General features: G+C 39.7%; 1 protein-coding gene across 3 annotated transcripts in view; it reads left to right on the top strand.

Moving 5' to 3' along the window:
* Positions 1–25,366, top strand: part of Exoc6b (exocyst complex component 6B) — a 514,534-nt gene that overhangs the window by 184,577 nt on the left and 304,591 nt on the right. For all 3 annotated transcript variants that reach the window (XM_057789522.1, XM_057789516.1, XM_057789518.1), the window contains one exon: positions 3,845–4,021. In XM_057789522.1, coding sequence (XP_057645505.1) covers positions 3,845–4,021 — 177 coding nt within the window. The remainder of the gene's footprint in view (positions 1–3,844; positions 4,022–25,366) is intronic.

Below are 25,366 nucleotides of genomic sequence, written 5' to 3'. Positions count from 1 at the left end.
GGACACTGCTTTCTTTTTTCTTCCTTCCTTCCCTCCTTCCCTCTCTTACTCTCTTCCTCCTCCACTCTCTCCTCTCTTTCTGTTCTTGTTCTCCTTTTTTATTTGTATTATTTTAAAGACTGGAACTTATGTATCCTAGCTTAGCCTTGAACTTACTATGGTCCTCTAACTTTCATCTTCTAAATGCTGGGATTACAGGTATACACTATCATGTCTGGTTATAGAAGGCTTTTTATAGGAAAAATTTGTTTGGGTTTTGGAGAAAATGTTGAATTTAGTCATATTATCAGGTCGAGAAATAATGTGAGTATAAAAGTGAAAATGTTCCTAGTGTCTTAGAATGTGATCTGACCTAAGTGATAGAGACTAGTGATATTTCTATTTTGTGGAATGTAAGTAATTGGTTTTGGAGTTTGAACTTGTACTTCTATGCTCTTCAGTCCTCTTATTCGCATATACAGTGTAAAGGAGCATTGGTTGGGATAGTGGTGGAGGTGATGGGTTCCACTGTGTCGGAATCTAAGTGATATCAGAATATACTAACAATATTGGAAACTGGAGATGTGCTGCTGGGTCTTGAAGTGAGAGAGTGAGAGAGAACAAGAGTTGAGGAATTCTCAAGGAAGAATAGATATGAGATGATAAAGAAAATGTATATTACCCACCAAAAGAATCAGCAGGAAGAAAGCAAAGATACATTGGTGCTAACATTTCACTGCTACTATGTGCTTTGTATTCCTTTCCTCATAGCCCAGGCTAATTCTCAGAAATTTGTTAGTCAGTGCGGCAGCAGTTCTGAGTATAAATGTTCTTAGTAAAACTACTTGGCATGTTAGGAAAGAGCTCTGAAGGTTCTGAGTAGAATTTTTCATGATGATCTGTGTTGTATTTATTGATATGTATATCTTATCTTCACCACCTCCTCCTACTCTCATATTTTGAAAGATGGTGATTTGAATGGATATCTATAATGCTAATATCTGAGTATTTATGTGATTGTTCCACATCAAACTTTGTGTTTACATCTGGGCTACTTCCTACATGGCAGATTACCTATGATGGAGCTTTTACAGATGTGGAGAAGCTGTGAACGCTTGGACCACAAGAACCAGCACTGGGACTTTCAAATACAACACAAAAGCCTGTGACTTGTACTTAGGAGCTCACTCCTTCAACATAACTGGCACAGACTGCCTTTTATTCTGATAAATCAACAGGAAAACCATAGGTCAACAACAGCCATAATAACACCAAAAACAAAACAAAACAAACAAAAATAAAAAAATTACTGAAAAATCTAAAGTTACTTACTTAGGGTTACTTCCTTTTTCAATTTGTATAGTTTCAGGTTTAATGTCAGTATCTAATGTGACTCCTCTGGATTGCTTCTGTGAAAGTGGCAGTATTTGAATGTGAAAGCACATTAATTTGCTTGGGATATGATGTCAAGACATACTTTTGGACAGCTTTGACTTCAGTGTTCTGAAAGAAGGTAGAGAAAGAAGGGAACAAGTAGTCATTCTGCAACTGAAGATCTGCTCTTTGGAATAGAACTTCCATGGGAGTTCCCCATTCCTTATGCCTCCTGAGTCATTGCTCCTTGGTGTGTAGTCTGCAGTAGATACAGGGCAGGAGGCTGTCTCATTGAGAGGTATAGAAAAAATACTGTACTTAATGAGATTATGAATGCATTTCTTTCATATAGGCATAAATTGTGGGTGTCTGCTCTAGGTTTGTTACTGAAGCCATGGATTTAATGTAAGCGAACCCAGAATGTTATTGGATAATATGCAGAGAGACAAATTTGTGCATTGATTTAAATCTCCGGAATGTAGATTGTTTTCGTTTTGTTTTGACTGAAACTAGCCCACATAGTTCATGTTTTTCTATCTTGTTATAGTTGTTTCATTTGACCAGTGCCTTAGCAACTTCTAATACTGAAGATTGCCCTGAATTCCTTAATCTCATACAGATTTAGTGACACTTATTTTCTCATAAACTAATTTCTACTTGGCATTAAGGAGGAATATATTGAATAGTTTATTGATTTTTAAGGAGTCACAAGATCAAATCTTGTAACTTGGCATGGTACGGAAAAGCAAAGTTCCATGGAATGTTTCTGGAACATTCTGAGTTTAAACAAATTATCAAAGTTTCTTAAGAACAGTCATTTCTAGCTTTTTTCTTTCCTTTTCTTTTCTCCTTTCATGTGTGTGATATGTAAGTGTGTTCGCATGTGCCTGTGGAGGCCCTGCATTGGTGTTTAGTTTCTTCATTGATTACTCCTCACTGTATATGTTGAGTCTGAGTTTCTCACTTGAACCTAGAGCTTGCTGACTTGGCCAATCTCATTATCCATATTGCTTGAGGGATCTCCTGTCTCTGCGTCTCAAGGATATTCAGCATGCCTTGTGTCTGTTGATATGGCCACAAAACCCTTATTTTAGAATACATTTGCCCTTCTCTTGGGTTGTTGGTATAGTGAAGGATGAATGGTTGGAACTTTGGAGATCGTACTTTGAGCTTCTGTTGATGGAGGGAGGGCCTGCTTTTGGTCCCGGCTGCCTGGCTAGCATACACCTGAAATAACCACACAGAAATTGTATTAATTGAATTACTGCTTGGCCCATTATCTCTAGCATCTTAGTGGCTAACTCTCACATCTTAATTTAACCCATTTCTATTAATCTTTATCACCACGAGGTCGTGGCTTACCGGGAAAGATTTAGCATGTCTGACCTGGCATCTCTATGGCAGCTCTCTCTGACCCTGCTTTCTTCCTCCCAGAGTTCAGTTCTGTCTTTTCCACCTACCTAAGTTCTGCCCTATCACCAGGCTCAAAGCAACACAAATACAGAATGACCTCCTACACCAAGCTTCTGCTAATTGCTCATTGGTGTTTTGACTTAGAGCAAACCCTTTGTCTTACAGGTTCAATTTTCTGAGAGTGGCTAAGGTCACTTGTAGCTACACTATGTAGTTAGAGGTTTTATTGTTAACTCTGGATGGGACATTCTCTTTCTCTTTGGTTCTATTTAAAGTATACTGTCATTTTACTTAATTTTGTTAGGTTGAGGGTTTACTTTAATTCTGAAGAGGAAATCTTTTAAAGCCCCCCCCCCCCATAGGCTGCACTTGCAAGTTCAGAATACTTCCTCAGAAAATATCAATTTAAGATAATTCATCGTCTTGATTATATTTTACTGGTTTCATATCAAAATAACTGCTTTTTAAAAACTTTCCCCCTACTTAAATTTATCACAGCTAATTCCAAGTTACTGTTCCATCTTGTACTATCATTTCTGTATAGCCTTATCTATGTAAGAGATAACTACTAAGCATTTGTACTACATTTTTGTCTATGCAAGTGAAAGTGGGGTATGTAAAGTTGTTATTTGTTGTTTAGCCGGTACTTAAAAAGGCCTATGATAATATCACCAAATTGTCTTGTTTTTTCTATGTTGACTTTGAAAAATAGATTAGTACAGGATAACATCAGGTCAAAGGGATGTACATTAAATTGAATTTGGAGATTCAAACCTGGAATCCCAGCACCTGGGAGGAGGAAACAGGAGGATTAGGGTTCGAGGCATCCTATGTGCCATAGCAAATTTGAAGCCAGCCTGGCTGCACAAGACCCTGTTTCAGACAACAACATGTATGCTTGATTATGTTTAATTATACATTTTAGTATACTTTTAAGTCTAAATATTTAGATATTAAAAAATCTTGTTTTTTCCCTACAAGATAATGTTTTTTTTTTTTTCAAAATTAATTCATTGGAGTCTCAAGTTTTTTTTTCATTCTTTGTTTCATTATTTCCTGTATTTTTCTTTTATCCTAGGCCCAACAGCAACGAAATCTGGATAACATTGTCTTGCAACAGCCTAGAATAGGTAGCAAGAGAAAATCTAAGAAAGATGTGTATACAATTTTTGATGCAGAGATGGAGAGCACAAGCCCAAAGTCTGAACAGGACTCAGGAATTCTGGATGTTGAAGACGAAGAAGATGATGAAGAGGTAAGTAATCTTCAAGTTGGGGAAATGAGGTAGTTTTTCAGTTCAGTATTTTATGTCTGAAATGTGTTTATTCATAGCTTTGTGACTTTTACAACATTAGCTGCAGCGTTAAAGTTAATTGAGCCCCGACTTAAAGAAATTGAGGCTGCACAAAGGTATTTCACATCTTAAATGTAATAGTTTTTGAAAAAAATCATTATTTTTGATTCTCTACTGATAGGATTTTACCGATTCTCTCTGTCAAGGAAGGAAAGCGAGCGTTGGCCTTATTTAGAATCAGATAGTAAGTGGATTCCACTGAATCTGAGACAGTATCTTAAGAGCAATAAAAGACGTTACTTTTTCTTTTCATTTTACTTATATTCATTGTATAAAATGATAATGTTCTTTATGGCCTTTTCGTAGTAGTCTGCTCTATACTTTATCTATCCATTGTTCTTACTCAGCCCTCATCACCCTAGTTTGTTTCCTGACACCCTTCATTGGTGCCTTATTTTTCCAAACAGGTCTCCTGCTAATTTTCATCTTACCTATATGTGTATGTTTTAAAGTCTGGGTTTTACATCTGAGAGAAAACATTCAGTTTGTGTGTGTGTATGTACATACACATATGTATGCATACATATATATTTGCATGTATGCACGTATGTATTTCCTAAATAGAAACACCAACCTAACCCAGATTAAGTTTTGTTTGTTTGTATAGTGATTGGAAATATCAACTTTGGTGTCAGACTATTCAAGTCCTGGTCCAGTTTCATTTTACTTAAAAATATTAACAGTTGTTTTATCATCAACTCTGAAATGGCCCATGGCAGCACAAGGAACACTCAACCTGTGCTCAATGCCTGTGTGTCTCTTTTTCATTATTTCTCTAGGTAAAACCAGGGACACTCTCTATTCAACACCGCTGGCCTCTCTTACATCAGCTTGTCTTTTTTTGCTCTGCTTTCATCTCTGAACTGCTCAAGAATATGTCACTGTCTAGCTTTGTAATCTTAGGGATTTTGCTTAATTAGTATCTTAATCTGTCAAATAAAAATAGTAGTTCCTAATCTTTAGAGATATATAAGTATGTGATACATAAAAAGTAGTCAGCAAATGTTAGCTTTTGTTCTGTTTTCATTACTTTTCCTTGCTGGTTCCCATTGTGGTTCACCATTATTATTCCTTATATACTTAAAAAATCAAGTTGGTCTGCTTAACCTGTTTTGAATGTAAAAATTAATAGCCAAATCATCTACAAAATATTAGTGTTGAAGTTTGAATGTCTCAGGGACTATTTCACAAGTACACAGGGATGCCGCATATAGCTCTATCAAGGAAGATGCCTTAGGCTGAAGTGTTTCAGTGGTTAAGAGTGCTTGCAGTTCTTGCAGAGCCTGAGTTTGGTTCCCAGCATCCACATGCAGTGGAGTTTCAGAGTGTGGTGGGGTGGGTAGCTTGTTACAGCTGACTCTAATTTCAGCTCTCACACATGGGTATAAAGATGAGGTAACCCTTTTTAATGTTTTGGGTATTGATTAATGGAGTGAAATTTGCACAGTGGCTCATGGGAACAGAAACTAGTTACAATTTGTACTCTAAGAGAATATATACCCAGAAGAGATGACTGTAGGGTAAATGCAGAGAATGAAATAGACACCCAGTTCTGATACATCAGCTGTCATTCCTCTGTAGGAGCCAGTCTTTATCTAATCCACTGGCCTTCCCAAGGTCATACCTTTGAATCTGTGTGCTATGTCCTTTGCTTTAGCCAGCGAGGTCCAGAAAGAATGAAGAAGGTGGGGGTGGTGGTGGTGAAATAAGTTGGCAGGAGTCTCATAGTGAAAGTATTAAAAGAATGTACTAGAAAGGTAATATTCTAAAATGACCCCACATCACTGTCAGACACCAGTCCACATTAGAGATTTGCTGACTGAGCTCTTACAACAAGAATTCAGCACTTCACTGTCTAATGGCATCCTATCTTAAAAAAAAAACCAAAAAAACCCCTCCCTACCTTATATTTATTTACTTCTCAGTTTGAATCTTCTTCAAGTGCACATTCTTAATCTCAAACCTCATGTAGAGAATTATTTGTTTAGATGTCTCCAAACTGACTTCTTGGCATAGTTCTTGCATGTTGTGAATAAATTCTTCAGATAAGGTCTTTCATGACCTACTGTGACGTTCTGACCTTCATTCTTGTCGTTCTTCAGCAGACCTCATTGAGAGCAGCATAGTTTTTGGAGTAACTGAATCTAAGAGCAGGGTGGCTGTGGCATCTTACAGGGCAAGTTCTTACTCTATTTATGATATATATTGTTTTGAGAATTTGATTCACTTAGAGTCTTTTCCTAGGAAGACATGTGTATTCATGTGAGAAAGTAAGTTTAAGGATTTAGGAAGTTCATTTGACCCCAGGCATCAAGTTAAGAACCCCTATTGAGGAATAGCTCTACTTGAACTTATGTGTGCTTAGAACTCTCCTGGGAATCACATTAAGATGCAGTAGTGATGAGCCTGGAAGAGCCTGTATTATTACCATGGTTCTATGTAAAGATGTTGTCTGTGGGCTCTGGACATGCTTTGAATTATAAGGCTGGAGAGAACCCCAAGAAAGCTTTTTTTTTTTAAAATTATTTTTATTCTTTTTTAATTAAAATTTCCACCTGTCCCCATTCCCCATTTCCCTCCCCCTCCTCCCACATATTGCCCCTCCCCCCACTCCCCTTTCCCTATCCCCACTCCTCTTCTCCTCCCCCCACACCATTCCCCCTCCCTCTCGATACTGAAGAGCAGTCCAAATTCCCTGCCCTGCGGGAAGACCAAGGTCCTCCCACTTCTATCTAGGTCCAGGAAGGTGATCATCCAAACAGGCTAAGCTCCCACAAAGCCAGTTCATGTATTAGGATCGAAACCTAGTGCCATTGTCCTTGGCTTCTCATCAGCCTTCATTGTCCGCCATGTTCAGAGAGTCCAGTTTCAACCCATGCTTATTCAGTCCCAGTACAGCTGGCCTTGGTGGGCTCCCAATAAATCAGTTCCAATGTCACAGTGGGTGGGTGCACCCCTCGTGGTCCTGACTTCCTTGCTCATGTTCTCCCTCCTTCTGCTCCTCATTTGGACCTTAAGAGCTCAGACCGTTGCTCCAAATTGAGTCTCTGTCTCTATCTCGATCCATCGCCAGATGCAGGTTCTAAGGTGATATGTAAGATATTCATCAGTATAGGATAGGATCATTTCAGGTTCCCTCTCCTCAGTTGCCCAAGGTACCAGCTGGGGACATCTCCCTGGACACCTGCAAGCCCCTCTAGAGTCAAGTCTCTTGCCAACCCTAAGATGGCTCTCTTAGTTAGGATATATACTTCGCAGCTCCCGTATCCACCCTTCCTATATCCTAACCATCCCAATCCCTCAAGCTCCTCCCATCCTCCCCTTCTTGCGTTTCTCATCCCATTTCCCCTTAGCCCCAAGCCACCTCACCCGCTAGTTCCCAGTTTTTGCCCGAATCTTGTCTACTTCCCCTCTCCAGGCGGATGACTATACGATTTTCTTTGGGTTCACTTTCTTATTTAGCTTCTCTAGGATCACAAATTATATGCTCAATGTCCTTTATTTATGGCTAGAAACCGATTATGAGTGAGTACATCCCAAGTTCCTCTCTTTGGGTCTGGGATACCTCACTCAGGATAGTATTTTCTATTTCCATCCATTTGCATGCAAAATTCGAGAAGTCATTGTTTTTTACCGCTGAGTAGTACCCTAATATGTATATATTCCACACTTTCTTCATCCATTTCTCCATTGAAGGCCATCTAGGTTGTTTCCAGGTTCTGGCTATTACAAACAATGCTGCTATGAACATAGTTGAACAGATACTTTTGTCATATGATAGGGCATCTCTTGGGTATATTCCCAATAGTGGTATTACTGGATCTTGGGGTAGGTTGATCCCAAATTTCCTGAGAAACCGCCACACTGATTTCCAAAGTGGTTGCACAAGTTTGCATTCCCACCAGCAATGGATGAGGGTACCCCTTTCTCCACCCCCTCTCCAGCAAAGGCCATCATTGGTGTTTTTGATTTTAGCCATTCTGACAGATGTATGATGGTATCTCAAAGTTGTTTTAATTTGCATTTCCCTTATGTTAAGGAGGTTGAGCATGACCTTAAGTGTCTTTTGGCCATTTGAATTTCTTCTGTTGAGAATTCTCTGTTCAGTTCAGTGCCCCATTTTTTAATTGGGTTAATTATCCTTTTAAAGTCTAGTTTCTTGAGTTCTTTATATATTTTGGAGATCAGACCTTTGTCTGTTGCAGGGTTGGTGAAGATCTTCTCCCAGTCAGTGGGTTGCCTTTTTGTCTTAGTGACAGTGTCCTTTGCTTTACAGAAGCTACTCATTTTCAGGCCGTCCCATTTATTCAATGTTGTCCTTAATGTCTGTGCTGCTGGGGATAAACGTAGGAAGTGATTTCCTGTACCCATATGTTGTAGAGTACTTCCCACTTTTTCTTCTATCAGGTTCAGTGTGTTCAGACTGATATTGAGGTCTTTAATCCATTTGGACTTGAGTTTTGTGTATGGCGATAGATATGGATCTATTTTCATTCTTCTACACGTTGACAACCAGTTCTGCCAGCACCATTTGTTGAAGATGGTCTCTTTTTTCCATTGAATACTTTTAGCTCCTTTATCAAAAATCAGGGGTTCATATGTTTGTGGGTTAAAATCAGGGTCTTCTACTCGGTTCCATTGATCGACTTCTCTGTTTTTATGCCAATACCAAGCTGTTTTCAATACTGAAGCTCTGTAATAGAGTTTGAAGTCAGGGATGGTAATGCCTCCAGACGATCCTTTATTATATAAGATTGTTTTGGCTATCCTGGGTTTTTTGTGTTTCCATATAAAGTTGATTATTGTCCTCTCAAGATCTGTGAAGAATTTTGATGGGATTTTAATGGAGATTGCATTGAATCTATAAATTGCCCTTGGTAGCATTGCCATTTTTACTATGTTGATCCTCCCAATCCAAGAGCTAGGGAGATCCTTTCATTTTCTGGTATCCTCCTCAATTTCTTTCTTCAAAGACTTAAAGTTCTTGTCAAATAGATCCTTCACTTCCTTGGTTAGGGTTACCCCAAGAGTATTTTATGCTATTTGTGGCTATCGTGAAGGGTGATGCTTCTCTGATTTCCCTCTCTGCTTCCCAAGGAAGCTTTTAAAGTGCTGAGAAGTGCTTGAGTTTTGTTTTGACTTTTCTATTAAGATGTTTTAATATTTTTGTGGCAATAAATTTAGTATTTAGCCGTGTTGTATGCTTATATCTGCAATCTCAATATTTGGGAGATGAAGACATGGTAGATCAGGAATTCAAGGCGAACTTTAGCTATGTAGTGAGTTTGAGGTCAGCCTTTGCTATAGGTGGCTTTATCCAACAGAACAAAGCTAAACAAAACAAAACCAAACCAAAAGAAACCCAAAAGACAAAATCCTAACTAGCCAACTGAAATGAACAAATAAACAAACAAACAAGAAGTAAATAAATGCACCAAATGGAAAAAAGGAAAATAATATAAATGTCAGTGGGCTTAAAGGAGAACTATATTTTATCTTTTAAAACTCTATGACTTATAATACACTATGAAGATTTTAAACAACATTATATAGTTCTAATTTAATAAGTTTATGTATTTTTTCTTGTGTGTTAGTGTATGTGCATATGTGTATGTACATATGCATGTGTGTACATATGAAGCCAGAAGTTGCCAATGCGTGCCTTTTTCAGTTGCTTTCATCTATTTTTGGAGACAGTCTCTTGAGTGATCACTTATTCTGCTTTAGGTAGGCTGGCTGGCCAACAAGCCCCAGGGATCCTTCTGTTTCTGCCCCCCATCACTAAGATTATAGGCATGCATTACTTTAGTACTTTAAGGACTGAGCCATCTCCCAACCTCTTTCCTATGCTTTTACTGAACATGTGTTTAATATATTTTTTTTTTGTGAGTAATGACAACTTACGGTATTTACTATATCTTTGCCTAATTAGAAATCACGGAATAAATTAGTAGGAAAACTCAAACACCTACAACATAGCTATTCATATATGAAGCAGATAGTTAATAAATTGTTAAAGTTAATTTTCTAGAGATGATAAAAGCTGAATAGCTTGGGGAAGTGAAGAATGAAGCCTCAAATTTGTCATTGTGAATGAAAACCAATATTCTTGTTTAAACCAGCTTGTATAGTCAGTCTCACTCTTCCAAGTTTATTGATCTGTGATGGAATTAGCCTATTATGATTGAGCAGGGTTGCAAAGAAAAATATTTCCTAGTAATACTTCTTTGTGTGTGTGTTTTAATATTTTGGTGAAGCTAATTAATGGATAATAATTAAAATGTATTTTATTTAGCTAGTCATATCTGATATTTAGCCATCTTTTTAAAAATGGAATACTTTTAGTTAAATTGATTTTTGTGGAAATCTGTGATGTAGAGAGATTGCTTTGAACCTTCTATAGACTATGATATATATTTGGATATTAATTCTTCTCTAAATACCCATATGAAACTCTCTTTGTAAGGTTGAGAATGTCTTTATAATCCTAGATTTATCAGTAATTCCATTTTGGGATCACTTGAAGATAAAACACGATGAAGCTTGAAGCTGATATCATACCTTTGCAGAGGTACACAATGTGTCTCCTGAGAGTAGGGCTGCAGTGACCACAACATGGCATCATGTAGAATGCACTTGTCACAGTGCAGACAATGCCACACACATGTAACTTATGCCAGTATAATTATATGCGTTAAAAAAAATAAAGGTGAACTCTAAGTTGACATTCTTCTTGGTAACTTGTATTTGCATGAACCACAAGACCTTTCTGAATTAGGGAAGCAGTGAGTATGCAACAGCTTGGAGAGCAAGGTCTATGATTTCCTCTTTTTCTAGGTTTTCAGTGCTTCTGCAATCTCAGAATGATTTCTTATTGCCACACATACGGGACATATTCTAGTTTGTAGCTCTTGTAATTTGTTCATAAACTATTAAGGATCAGGGTTACCATTACATCTGTACCAGTAGGGGTAAAACCAACCAGAATAGAATACAGGTTAAATTAATGTTGTCTGAGTGGTTTAAATGTTTCAGTGGTTAGTTCCTGCAATATTCTGCATTCCCTCCACCCGCCAACCCAAAGTTCAGAGTTAGCAGGAAAGAACTGCGAATTTGCTTACAAACATTCAGTGAGAACCTTTAGGGATGTTCTGATTGGTGAGATGGTGGGGGTGTTCACACACGAAAGCACTAAGTAATGACAACCAGACATTAACTTTTCCAGTCCTGGAGGACAGAACTCAAAGGTGAAGTTTCAGTAGGTGCTTCTCCCGAGGCCTCTTTCTAACTTTTAGAAGCTCTTGAGCCGTGTCCTCACTTTGCTCTTCTTTCTGTAGACTTGTTCCCATGTCTCTTGCCCTTTTCATAAGGATAGTGCTGTGACTCCCTAAACCTCATTTGCCTCTTAAAAGCCCTGTTTCCAAATATTCTTATTGGGAAATAGAGCTTCAACATGGTGATTTGGGGAGAGACACAGTTAAATTTTTAATACAGCTCTACTGCAAAGTGTACAAATAGATATCTAGGAAGTATAATTTCTATTAGCTTTGTGCTTTTTATACAGAAAAATTATACAAATTTATTCTTTTTTCTTCTTTTAAAATTAATGATACTTTACTGGGTAGTACTGTTACATGCTTTTAATCCCAGCGCTTGAGAGACAGAGGCAGGTAGATCTCTCTGAGTCCAAGGCCAGCCTGGTATACAGAGCAAGTTCCAGGACAACTAGAACTGTTAACACAGAGAAACCATTCTCAAAAAAAAAAAATCAATAATAATGATAATGATGATGATGATGGTACTTCAGTGTTAACAGGTTTATTGTAAAATACACAATTGAGAGGAAGGTTGCAGAAAATAGGCATCATTTGTCAGTAAGTTAGGGTGAAATATGTGACACTTTATGTGCAAATCAGCAGCCATGAACTAGTTCTTGGCCTACACAGAGCTTTAAAAAAGTTTAAATTAATAGCTGTGTTAACTCACTGTTGACAAAATATCTTGATAAACAGTTTATAAGGAAGCAGTTTATTACTTTGGGACCTGTGACATGGTGGTACATAATAGGAGGTAACATGTGATAGATCACATCAGCTCCTCATCAGAGAGAGGGAGCAAGAGGGAACGAGGGTAGATAGAGTGCACATAAATTCAAGAGGCCTGAGTCTTTAATATTTACTGCAGAGGCATGTCTCTAGTGACTAACATCCTTCTATGTCTCAAAGCCCAACTGCTATCTTCTAACAGTGCCGAAGTCTAAAGAGCATACAGGTTTTTGACGAACATAAAAGGTCTGTATCATAGCAATTGGCACATTTAAATTAAAAATTAAAAAATAGCTTTTATTGGGTTGGAGAGATGGCTCAGATATTAAGAGCACCTGTCCTTAAATACCATGGCAACCCAAACCTTTTTGTAGCTCTTGTTTCGGATGATCTGATGCTCTCTTGTAGCTTCCTTAGTTACTGCGTGCAGGTGGTGCACAGTTGCATATGCAAGCACCTATGTACATAAAATAAAAATAAATACACCATTTAAAAGAATAATATTTTCGCTGGACAGTGGTGTGATCTTTAATCCCAGCTCTGGGGAGAAAGAAGCAGGAGAATCTTTGTGAGTTTGAGGACAACCTGGTCTACAGAGCAAGTACTAGGACTGCCAGAGCTGTTACACAGGGAAACCCTGTCTCCAAAAGCAGCAACAAACAAAATAAAACAAAATTATTTTTTCTTTTGAGAATTTCATAAATATATCTTGATCCATATTATCTGTCCCCCTACTCCTCTCAGATTATCCCCCATCTCCCTGTCCAGCCAACTTCATGTTTTTTCTCTCTATTAAACAAAACAAAACAAAACAAAATGAACAAATAAACAAAAACTCATGGAGTCCAATTTGGACTGGCTGACTAATCTTGAGCAGGAGCAGTTGTCACTTTGGAGAAGGAGTTGTTTTTGAGGCAGGGAACTCACTCTGTAGAGCAGGCTGTCCTTGAACTCAGAGATCTGCTTGTTTCTACCTCTGAAGTGCTGCAATTAAAGGTGTGCATCGCCACTGCCTGGCTTCAGCTGTTACTTTTTTTTTATTAAAAAACCTGCCTTATTATTATTATTATTATTATTAAAATTTTGCAACTCCTCCCCTCCTTCCATTTCCCTCTCCCATCTCCCCACTTCCCCTCCCCCTCCCCCTCCAGTCCAAAGAGCAGTCAGGGTTCCCTGCCCTGTGGGAAGTCCAAGGTCCTCCTCCCTCCATCCAGGTCTAGGAAGGTGAGCATCCAAACAGGCTAGGCTCCCACAAAGCCAGTACGTGCAGTAGGATCAAAACCCAGTGCCATTGTCCTTGGCTTCTCATCAGCCCTCATTGTCCGCTACGTTCAGAGATTCCAGTTTGATCACATGCTCCATCAATCCCATTTCAGCTGGCCTTGGTGAGCTCCCATTAGATCAGCCCCAACGTCTCAGTGTGTAGGTGTACCCCTCTCGGTCCTGACTTCCTTGCTCATGTTCTCTCTCCTTCTGCTCCTCATTTGGACCTTGGGAACTCAGTCCAGTGCTCCAATGTGGGTCTCTGTCTCTATCTCCATCCATTGCCAGATGAAGGTTCTATGGTGATATGCAAGATATTCATCAGTATGGCTATAGGATAGGGCCATTTCAGGCTCCCTCTCTTCAGCTGCCCAAGGAACTAGCTGGGGAAATCTCCTTGGACACCCGGGAACCCCTCTAGAGTCAAGTCTCTTGCCAACCCTAAAATGGCTCCCTTAATTAAGAATTATACTTTCCTGCTCCCATATCTACCCTTCCTCCATCCCAACTCTCGCATTCCCTCAAGCTCTCCCCATGCTCCCCTTCTGACTTTTCTCTCCCCATCTCCCCTTACTCCCACCCCACACCCTCCCCCAAGTTCCCAATTTTTGCCTGGTAATCTTGCCTACTTCCAATATCCAGGAGGATAACTATATGTTTTCCTTGGGTTCACCTTCTTCTTTTTTTTTTCTCTTTTTTTTATTCTTTTTTAATTAAAATTTCCAACTGCTCCCCGTTTCCCATTTCCCTCCCCCTCCTCCCACATATTGCCCCCTCCCCCCGCTCCCCTCCCCCTATCCCCACTCCTCTTCTCCTCCCCCCAGTCCATTCCCCCTCCCTCTCGATACTGAAGAGCAGTCCAAATTCCCTGCCCTACAGGAAGACCAAGGTCCTCCCACTTCTATCTAGGTCCAGGAAGGTGAGCATCCAAACAGGCTAAGCTCCCACAAAGCCAGTTCATGTATTAGGATCGAAACCTGGTGCCATTGTCCTTGGCTTCTCATCAGCCTTCATTGTCCGCCATGTTCAGAGAGTCCAGGTTCAACCCATGCTTATTCAGTCCCAGTCCAGCTGGCCTTGGAGAGCTCCCAATAGATCAGTTCCACTGTCACAGTGGGTGGGTGCACGCCTCGTGGTCCTGATTTCCTTGCTCATGTTCTCCCTCCTTCTGCTCCTCATTTGGACCTTAAGAGCTCAGACAGTTGCTCCAAATTGGGTCTCTGTCTCTCTCTCGATCCATCGCCAGATGAAAGTTCCCATGCCATTCTCCTTGGCCTCTCGTCAGCTCTCATTGTCCGCCACATTCAGAGAGTCCGGTTTTATCCATGTTTTTTCATTAGCAGTCCAGCTGGCCTTGGTGAGCTCCCAATAGATCGGCCCCACTGTCTCAGTGGTTGGGTGCACCCCTCATGGTCCTGACTTCCTTGTTCATGTTCTCTCTCCTTCTGTTCCTCATTATAACCTTGGGAGCTCAGTCCGGTGCTCCAGTGTGGGTCTCTGTCTCTATCTCCATCCATCGCTAGATGAAGGTTCTATGGCGATATGCAAGATATTCATCAGTATGATCATAGGATAGGTTCATTTCAGGTTCCCTATCCTCAGGTGCCCCAATGAACTAACTGGGGACATTGCCCTGGGCATCTGGTAGCCATTCCAAATTCAAGTCTCTTGCCAACCCTTAGGTGGCTCCCTTAACTAAGGTATGAGTTTCCCTGCTCCCCTATCCAACCTTCCTTTATCCCCAATCACCCCGATTCCCCCAGTTCCCCTCATCCTCTCCTTCACACTTTTCTCTCCCCATCACCCCTCATCCCTTCCCACCCCACCCCCAAGATTCCAATTTTTTGCCCATTGATCTTGTCTATTTCCCAAAGCTGGGAGGATATCTATATGTTTTTCCTTGGGTTTACCCTCTTGTTTAGCTTCTTTAGGATCACAAATTATAGACTCAATGGCCCCTATCCATGGCTAGAAACCAATTATGAGTGAGTACATCCCATGATCTTCTTTTTGGGTCTGGGTTACCTCACTCAGGATCGTATTTTCTATTTCCATCCATTTGCATGCAAAATTCGAGAAGTCATTGTTTTTTACCACAGAGTAGTACTCTAATGTGTATATATTCCACACTTTCTTCATCCATTCTTCCATTGAAGGGCATCTAGTTTGCTTCCAGGTTCTGGCTATTACAAATAATGCTGCTATGAACATAGTTGGACAAATGCTTTTGTCATATGATAGGGCATCTCTTGGGTATATTCTCAAGAGTGCTATTGCTGGGTCCAGGGGTAGGTTGATCCCAATTTTTCTGAGAAACCGCCACACTGATTTCCAAAGTGGTTGCACAAGTTTGCAGTCCCACCAGCAATGGATGAGGGTACCCCTTTCTCCACAACCTCTCCAGCAAAGGCTATCCTTGGTGTTTTTGATTTTAGCCATTCTGACAGGTGTAAGATGATATCTCAAAGTTGTTTTGATTTGCATTTCTCTGATCGCTAAGGAGGTTGAGCATGACCTTAAGTATCTTTTGGCCATTTGAACTTCTGTTGAGAATTCTCTGTTCAGTTCAGTGCCCCATTTTTTAATTGGGTTAATTATCCTTTTAACGTCTAGTTTCTTGAGTTCTTTATATATTTTGGAGATCAGACCTTTGTCTGTTGCGGGGTTGGTGAAGATCTTCTCCCAGTCAGTAGGCTGCCTTTTTGTCTTAATGACAGTGTCCTTTGCTTTACAGAAGCTTCTCAGTTTCAGGAGGTCCCATTTATTCAATGTTGCCCTTAATGTCTGTGCTGCTGGGGTTATACATAGGAAGCGATCTCCTGTGCCCATATGTTGTAGGGTACTTCCCATTTTCTCTTCTATCAGGTTCAGTGTGTTCAGATTGATATTGAGGTCTTTGATCCATTTGGACTTGAGTTTTGTGCATGGTGATAGATATGGGTCTATTTTCATTTTTCTACAGGTTGACATCCAATTGTGCCAGCACCATTTGTTGAAGATGCTTTCTTTCTTCCATTGTATACTTTTAGCTCCTTTATCGAAAATCAGTTGTTCATAGGTTTGTGGGTTAAAATCCAGGTCTTCTATACGATTCCATTGGTCGACTTCTCTGTTTTTATGCCAGTACCACGCTGTTTTCATTACTGTAGCTCTGTAATAGAGTTTGAAGTCAGGGATGGTAATGCCCCCAGAAGTTCCTTTATTGTATAAGATTGTTTTGGCTATCCTGGCTTTTTTGTTTCTCCATATAAAGTTGATTATTGTCCTTTCAAGATCTGTGAAGAATTTTGATGGGATTTTAATGGGGATTGCATTGAATCTATAAATTGCCCTTGGTAGAATTGCCATTTTTACTATGTTGATCCTCCCAAGCCTTCTTATATAGCTTCTCTAAGATCACTAATTATAGGCTCAATGTCCTTTATGGCTAAAATCCACTTATGCGTGAGTACATACCATATTCATCTTTTTGGGTCTGGGTTACCTCACTAAGGATAGTGTTTTCTATTTCCATCCATTTGCATGCAAAATTCAAGAAGTCATTGTTTTTACCGCTGAGTGGTACTCTAATGCGTATATATTTCGCATTATCTTTATCCATTCTTCCATGGAGGGGCATCTAGGTTGTTTCCAGGTTCTGGCTATTAGAAATAATGCTGCTATGAACATAGTTGAACAAATGTTTTTGTAGTATGGTAGGGCATCTCTTGGGTATATTCCCAAGAGTGGTATTGGTGGATCCTGGGGTAGGTTGATCCCGAATTTCCTGAGAAACCGCCACACTGATTTCCAAAGTGGTTGCACAAGTTTGCCTTCCCACCAGCAATGGATGAGTGTTCCCCTTACTCCACATCCTCTCCAGCAAAGGCTGTCATTGGTGTTTTTGATTTTAGCCATTCTGACAGGTGTAAGATGATATCTCAAAGTTGTTTTGATTTGCATTTCCCTGATCGCTAAGGAGGTTGAGCATGACCTTAAGTATCTTTTGGCCATTTGAACTTTTTCTGTTGAGAAATCTCTGTTCAGTTCAGTGCCCCATTTTTTAATTGGGTTAATTAGCATTTTAAAGTCTAGTTTCTTGAGTTCTTTATATATTTTGGAGATCAGACCTTTGTCCATTGTGGGGTTGTTGAAGATCTTTTCCTAGTCATTTGGTTGCCTTTTTGTATTAATGACAGTGTCCTTTGCTTTACAGAAGCTTCTCAGTTTCAGGAGGCCCTATTTATTCAATGTTGCCCTTAATGTCTGTGCTGCTGGGGTTGTACGTAGGAAGTGGTCTCCTGTGCCCATGTGTTGTAGACTACTTCCCACTTTCTCTTCTATCAGGTTCAGTGTGTTCAGATTGATATTGAGGTCTTTAATCCATTTGGGCTTGAGTTTTGTGCATGGTGATTGATATGGATCTATTTTCATTCTTCTACAGGTTGACATCCAGTTATGCCAGCACCATTTCTTGAAGATGCTTTCTTTCTTCCATTGTATACTTTTAGATCCTTTATCAAAAATCAGGTGTTCATAGGTTTGTGGGTTAATATCCGGGTCTTCTATTCGATTCCATTGGTCAACTTCTCTGTTTTTATGCCAATACCAAGCTGCTTTCAATACTATAGCTCTGTAATAGAGTTTGAAGTCAGGGATGGTAATGCCCCCAGAAGTTCCTTTATTGTATAAGATTGTTTTGGCTATCCTGGGTTTTTTGTTTTTCCATATAAAGTTGATTATTGTTCTCTCAATGTCTGTGAAGAATTTTGTTGGGATTTTAAGGGGAATTGCGTTGAATTTATAGATTGTCTCTGGAAGAATTGCCATTTTTACTATGTTGATTCTACCCATCCAAGAGCATGGGAGATCCTTCCATTTTTCTGGTGTCCTCTTTAATTTCTTTCTTCAAAGACTTAAAGTTCTTTTCAAATGATCTTTCACTTCCTTGATTAGAGTTACCCCAAGATACTTTATGCTATTTGTGACTATCGTAAAAGGTGAAGTTTCTCTGAATTCCCTCTCTGCTTCTCTATCCTTTGTGTATAGGAGGGCTACTGATTTTTTTGAGTTGATCTTGTAACCTGCCACATCACTGAAGTTATTTATCAGCTGTAGGAGTTTTTCGTATATTTTTCGGGGTCACTAATGTACACTTTCATATCATCTGCAAATACTGAAAGTTTGACTTCTTCCTTTCCGATTTGAATCCCCTTGATCTCCTTATGTTGTCTTATTGCTATTTCTAGAACCTATATTCTTTAATGTGTTTCACATAATAGAATCATTAGAGTCATTGCCAAACTCTTTTTATGAAGCTACAGTCACCCTGATTCCAAAACCACACAAAAACCCAACAAAGAAAGAGAATTACAGACCAGTCTCACTCATGAACATCGATGGAAAAATTCTCAATAAAATTCTGGCAAACAGAATCCAAGAACACATTAAAAAAATTATCCATTATGACCAAGTAGACTTCCTCCCAGTGATGCAGGGCTGGTTCAACATACGAAAATCTATCAAAGTAATCCATCATATAAATAAACTGAAAGAAAAAAACCATATTATTTCATTAGGTGCTGAAAAAGCATTTGACAAACCCTTTATGATAAAGGTTTTGGAGAGGTTAGGGATACAAGGATCATACCTAAATATAATAAAAGCAATATACAGCAAGCCAACAGCTAATATCAGATTAAATGGAGAGAAACTCAAAGCCATTCCACTAAAATCAGGAACAAGACAAGGCTGTCCACTCTCACCATATCTCTTCAGCTGTTACTTTTTAAGTTAATTGAATTTACAAAAAAATTCTTACTTTTCTGAGTCTCTTACTCATCATAGGAATTATTAGACTTACTGTAAGCAACAAGGTTGCAGAATCCCTTGGGAACTGCCCATGAGCAGTTGTCATTTATTACCTTTATTCTCTTTCTGAGGAAAGTATCATATTGCCTTTATTGGATCTCCATCCAAACATTGGCCCAAATGAAGAATGTGAGGGCCACATAATAGAAAAAAAGATGAGAACATAGTATTTTATCATACTGATTAACAGCACTAGGTATTTCTTTTGTGGTATGTTTTGGTGAGTAGAGTACAACGTGAAATGAATGGCCTTCTTCATGTATTCCCAATATTATATATTCTTACATAGTTAAAAGTAAAGTGGGTATTTGTACATAAACAGATAGCAAAAGGAAAGTTTATAAGGTTGAAAACTTTAGAGCATGTTTTAAATAATTTATTTTTTGTTTTATTTACATTCTTTCCAAGGCATCATTTAGGAAATATGATCGGAATAGTATAAAGGTCCTGTTACCTTGAAGTTATTTGCCTCAATTACAAACTTTTGCTTATCTTTTCACGTCTTGTAGAAGCTCTCCTTTGTATTTCATTGTTTACTAACTCCCGCTAAGAGGCAAAAAACCTTAATCATGGAATATACTTTTGTTCCCCACTCTTCATGTCTAAAATATACTGTTCTACTTTTCATAGATGAACCAGTTTGATTGTATAGATTTCTTTTTTTTTCCCTCAGAGTTTCAGACCTTTAGAGAAAACACATGTGCATACTGATCACCTGAACCGTCCACTTTCTAAAATGTGCTGCTTGTCTTCTTTCTGTTAGAGCATATTGAAAGACGTGGACATGCACGTTATTTTCGTCTCCCTGAACTGAGGAGAAAATGGCAGGCTTCATTGTATTTGATGTGTTTCTTGAGCATGACATTTCTTGCAGTACATTGACAATGTTCTTCAGCTTTGGCCAGTAATGTCACTGAATAAGCAACTCAGATGCAAATCCCCCATTTGTTTCAATCATGCCCTGCATCACAGATTATTTTTACATTTTCCCTGTTTTTCAGTCACACATTCCATTTAATTTTTATGTGGGTTTAGTCTGTCTAAAGGTATTTTAGGGTACTTCTAGTCTTAGTAGTTTAAGGTTTTGAGTATAAACCTGGTTCAAAAGGCAAAATTACATGAGAGGATATATTGAGTGAAATCCAATTTCTATCGCTATTCTCTGTCCACTTCTACGTAACCTTTACAATATCAACATTATTAGTTTGTCTATGTATTTTTAATTATTTCTAATGCTGTGTAGCTTAATATATAAATATTATCTCATTTCAAAATGTAACCTGAAAGTTACTCCATGCTGGTTCATGGAAACCATTCTCATTCTGTCTTTACTGTTGGATAGGCAGGGCTCCTTTTTGGATGTAGTTTAGTTCAGTTCAGTAAGTCAGTTCAGAAATGGGCACATAATTTCTAACATTTTCTTGTAAAAACTTTGTTTCAACTTCACAGTTATTATATTAGGTATATTTTAAAAAAAATACAGCAATAACAGTACTGGCAAGGATGTCCTGTGGTGCATCTGTCAGTCTGAGACACTGGTGTGAAGGTGTAAAATGGCGCGGTCATTGTGGAAGACAATGCACAATTATCCTCAAGTTTTCATACCATTACTGTCTGGTCTGGTATCCTCCCTAAGGTATGATTATCCATACATCTATTTCCTGTTTGCTTAATAGAGAATTTTAAAATCTTCTCATAGTTTTTTATCTTTTTTTTTTAATTTTAATTTTTATTTTTTAATTAAAATTTCCACCTGCTCCGCGTTTCCCATTTCCCTCCCCTCCTCCCAAATATTGCCCCCTCCCCCCACTCCCCTCCCCACTCCTCTTCTCCTCCCCCCACACCATTCCCCCTCCCTCTCGATACTGAAGAGCAGTCCAAATTCCCTGCCCTGCGGGAAGACCAAGGTCTTCTATCTACGTCCAGGAAGGTGAGCATCTAAACAGGCTAAGCTCCCACAAAGCCAGTTCATGTATTAGGATCGAAACCTAGTGCCATTGTCCTTGGCTTCTCATCAGCCTTCATTGTCCGCCATGTTCAGAGAGTCCAGTTTCAACCCATGCTTATTCAGTCCCATACCAGCTGGCCTTGGTGGGCTCCCAATAAATCAGTTCCACTGTCACAGTGGGTGGGTGCATCCCTCGTGGTCCTGATTTCCTTGCTCATGTTCTCCCTCCTTCTGCTCTTCATTTGGACCTTAAGAGCTCAGACCGTTGCTCCAAATTGAGTCTCTGTCTCTACCTCGATCCATCGCCAGATGCAGGTTCTAAGGTGATATGCAAGATATTCATCAGTATAGGATAGGGTCATTTCAGGTTCCCTCTCCTCAGTTGCCCAAGATACCAGCTGGGGACATCTCCCTGGACACCTGCGAATCCCTCTAGAGTCAAGTCTTTTGCCAACCCTAAGATGGCTCTCTTAGTTAGGATATATACTTCGCAGCTCCCGTATCCACCCTTCCTATATCCCAACCATCCAAAACTGGGATCTTGCGGGTGAGGTGGCATGGGGCAAAGGGGAAATGGGATGAGAAACGTGAGAAGGGGAGGATGGGAGGAGCTTGGGGGATTGGGATAGTTTTTTTATCTTAACAGGAAGAATGACATTTTGATATAATTTTCATTTTTAGCCCTGGAGCTGTGGATGATCGTTGACTTATTCCTGTCTTGCTCATTTTGACAATGATTTTCTATTTTTTTATTATTAAATTTATTTTTTTAAACAGTCTTTTCTCATTTTGCATACCTATCCCATTTTCCACTCCCTCATCTCATCCTGCTCTCCACAACTTATCCCCTACCTCAGGTCCCCATCTACTTCTCAGAGAGGGTAAGGCTTCCCAAGGGGGGTCAGCAAAGTCTAAAACATCACTTTGAGGCAGAACAGGTCCTCCCTCTATACCTAGGCTGAGCAAGGTATCCCTCCAAAAAGAATGGGCTCCAAAACGCCAGTTCAAACACTAGGGATAAATCCTAGTCCTACTGCCAGTGATCCCACAGACTGCCCATGCCACACAACTGTTACCCACATTCAGTGGGCCTAGTTCGGTCCTGTGTTAGTGAGCTCTCACTAGCTCAGGTCAGCTGTTTCTGTGGGGATCCCCATCATGATCATGATCCCTTTGCTTATATTATTGCTCCTCCCTCTCTTGGACTGGTCTTCAGGAACTCGACCCAGTGCTTCGCTCTGGATCTCTGCATCTGCTTCCCTCAGTTGCTAGATGAAGGTTCTATGATGAAAATTAAGGTAGTCATCAATCTGGTTACAGGGGAAGACCAGTTCAGGCACCCTCTCCACTATTGCTTAGGTTCTTATCTGGGGTCATTGTTGTAGATTCCTGGGAATTTCCTTGGTGTCAGGTTCATGCTAGCCCCGTAATGACTCCCTCAATCAAAATATCTCTTTCCTTGCTCTCCCTCTCTGTCCTTCCCCTATCTCAACCAATTTGTTCCCTCATGTTCTCCTCCCTCCCCTTCTCCCCTTTTCTTCCCCTTAACCACATATTCCCAATTTTCTAAGAAGATCTTGTCTAATTCTTCTTCCCATCGGGATTCATGTATGTCTCTTAGGGTTCTCCTTGTTCCCTAGCTTCTCTGGGATTGTGGACTGGTTTTCTTGCGCTTTACATCTAATATCCACTTATGAGTGAGTACATACCATGGTTGTCTTTCTGGGTCTGGGTTACCTCGCTCAGGATGTTTTCTTCTAGTTCTATCCATTTGCATGCAAATTTCAAGATGTCATTTTTTTTGTTTGTTTTTTTGTTTTTTTTTTTTGTTGTTTTTTGAGACAGGATTTCTCTGTGGTTTTCGAGCCTGTCCTGGAACTAGCTCTTGTAGACCAGGCTGGTCTCGAACTCACAGAGATCCGCCTGCCTCTGCCTCCCGAGTGCTGGGATTAAAGGCATGCACCACCACCGCCCAGCCCTGTCATTTTTTTTTTAACCGCTGAGTAGTACTCCATTTTGTAAATGTAACTTTTTTTTTTTTTAAAAAAAAAATCCGTTCTTCGGTTGAAGGGCACCTAGTTTGTGCCCAGGTTCTGGCTATTAAAAATAATGCTGCTAGGAACACAGTTGAGCAAATGTCCTTGTGGTATGAGTGTATATGCCCAAAAGTAGTATTGCTGGGTATTAAGGTAGATTGATTCCCAATATTCTGAGAAAGTGCCATACTGATTTCCAAAGTGGCTGTACAAGTTTGTACTCCCACCAGCAATGGAAGAGTGCACCCCTTACTCGTATAAGCTGTCATCAGTGGTTTTGATCTTAGCCATTCTGACAGGTGTAAGATGGTATCTCAGAATTGTTTTGATTTGTATTTCCCTGATGGCTAAGGGTGTTAGAGCAGTTCCTTAAGTATCTTTCAACCATTTACCATTCTTCTGTTGAGTATTCTCTGTTTAGATCTGTACCCCATTTTTTTATTGGATTGTTTGGCATTTTGATGTCTAGTTTCTTGAGTTCTGTATATATTTTGGAAATCAGCTGTCTGTCCGATGTGGGATTAGTGAAGTTTTTCTCCCATTCTGTAAGCTGCCATTTTGTTTTATTGACTGTGTCCTTTGCCTTACAGAAGCTTCTTAGTTTCAGGAGGTCCCATTAATTGTTGCTCTCAGTGTCTGTGCTACTGTTGTTATATTTAGGAAGTGGTCTCCTGTGCCCATGCGTTCAAGGCTACCTTTTACTTTCTCTTCAGTGAAGGTCAGTGTGGTTATATTTATGTTGAAGTCTTTAATTAATTTGGACTGGAGTTTTGTGCATTGTGATAGATAAGGATCTATTTGCATTCTTCTACATGTCAATGTCCAGTTATGCCAACACCATTTGCTGAAGATGCTTTCTTTTTCCAATGTATAATTTTAGCTTCTTTGTCAAAAATTAGGTGTTCATATTAATAACAGGGTTTTCAGTTAGATTCCATTGCTCTTTCTGACTGTTTTTATGCCAATATCAAGCTGTTTTTATTACTATAGCTCTGTAGTAGAGCTTAAAGTCAGGGATTGTGATGCCTCCATAGGTTCCTTTCTTGTACAGAATTGTTTTGACTATCCTGAATTTTTTGTTTTTCCATATGAAGAAATAGATCCATCGATGCCTGTGAAGACTTGTGTTGGGATTTTGATGGGGGTTGTATTGAATCTGTAGATTGCTTTTGGTAAGATTGCAGTTTTTATTACGTTGATCCTGCCTATCCAAGGACATGGGAGATCTCTCCATTTTCTGGTATCTCCTTCAGTTTCTTCAAAGACTGAAAGTTCTTGTCATACAGATCTTTCATTTGTTTTGTTAGCATTATCCCAAGTTATTTTATGTTGTATGTGGCTATTGTGAAGGGTGATGTTTCTCTTATTTCTCTCTCAGTCCTTTTATCATTTGTATATAGGAGAACTCCTGATTTTTTGGAGTTGATTTTTGTATCCTGCCACATTACTGAAGGTGTTTATCAGCTGTAAGCATTCCCTGGTAGAATTTTTGGGGTCACTTATATATACTATCATATCATCTGCAAGTAGCATTTTTTTTCCCAGTTTGTGTCCCCTTGTTTCTTTTATGTATGCAGATGCTCTTGTATTTGGGGCATAGATATTCAGAATTGAACTTAGTCTTTATGGATGTTTTTGCGATTAGTATGAAGTATCCTTCATCCCCCCCCCCCTTTTTTTTATTTTATTTTCGAGACTGGGTTTCTCTGTAGTTTTTGGTGCCTGTGCCTGGAACTAGCTCTTGTAGACCAGGCTGGCCTCGAACTCACAAAGATCCTCCTGCCTCTGCCTCCCAAGTGCTGGGATTAAAGGCGTGTGCCACCACCGCCCGGCTTCCTTCATCACTTTTGATTGATTATACTTTGAAGTCTGTTTTGTTAGATATTAGGATAGATATACCTGCTTGTTTCTTAGTTTCATTTGATTGGAAAATCTTTTCCCAACCCTTTACTCTGAGATAATGTTTGTCGGGAGGCACCAGCACGCAGGCAAGTCCGGGCGGCAGAGGCACCGGCGTGCAGGCAGGCCCGGGCACCGGCAGTTAGGCCCGGCAGGCAGGCCTAGGCGGCGTAAGCACCGGCGCGCAGGCAGGCCCAGGTGGCAG

This window comes from Chionomys nivalis, chromosome 1 (assembly GCF_950005125.1).
Source record: "Chionomys nivalis chromosome 1, mChiNiv1.1, whole genome shotgun sequence".
Taxonomy (NCBI): Eukaryota; Metazoa; Chordata; class Mammalia; order Rodentia; family Cricetidae; genus Chionomys; species Chionomys nivalis.
The sequence above is the reverse complement of the archived record's forward strand: the minus strand, read 5'-3'. Positions and strand labels throughout refer to the sequence as shown.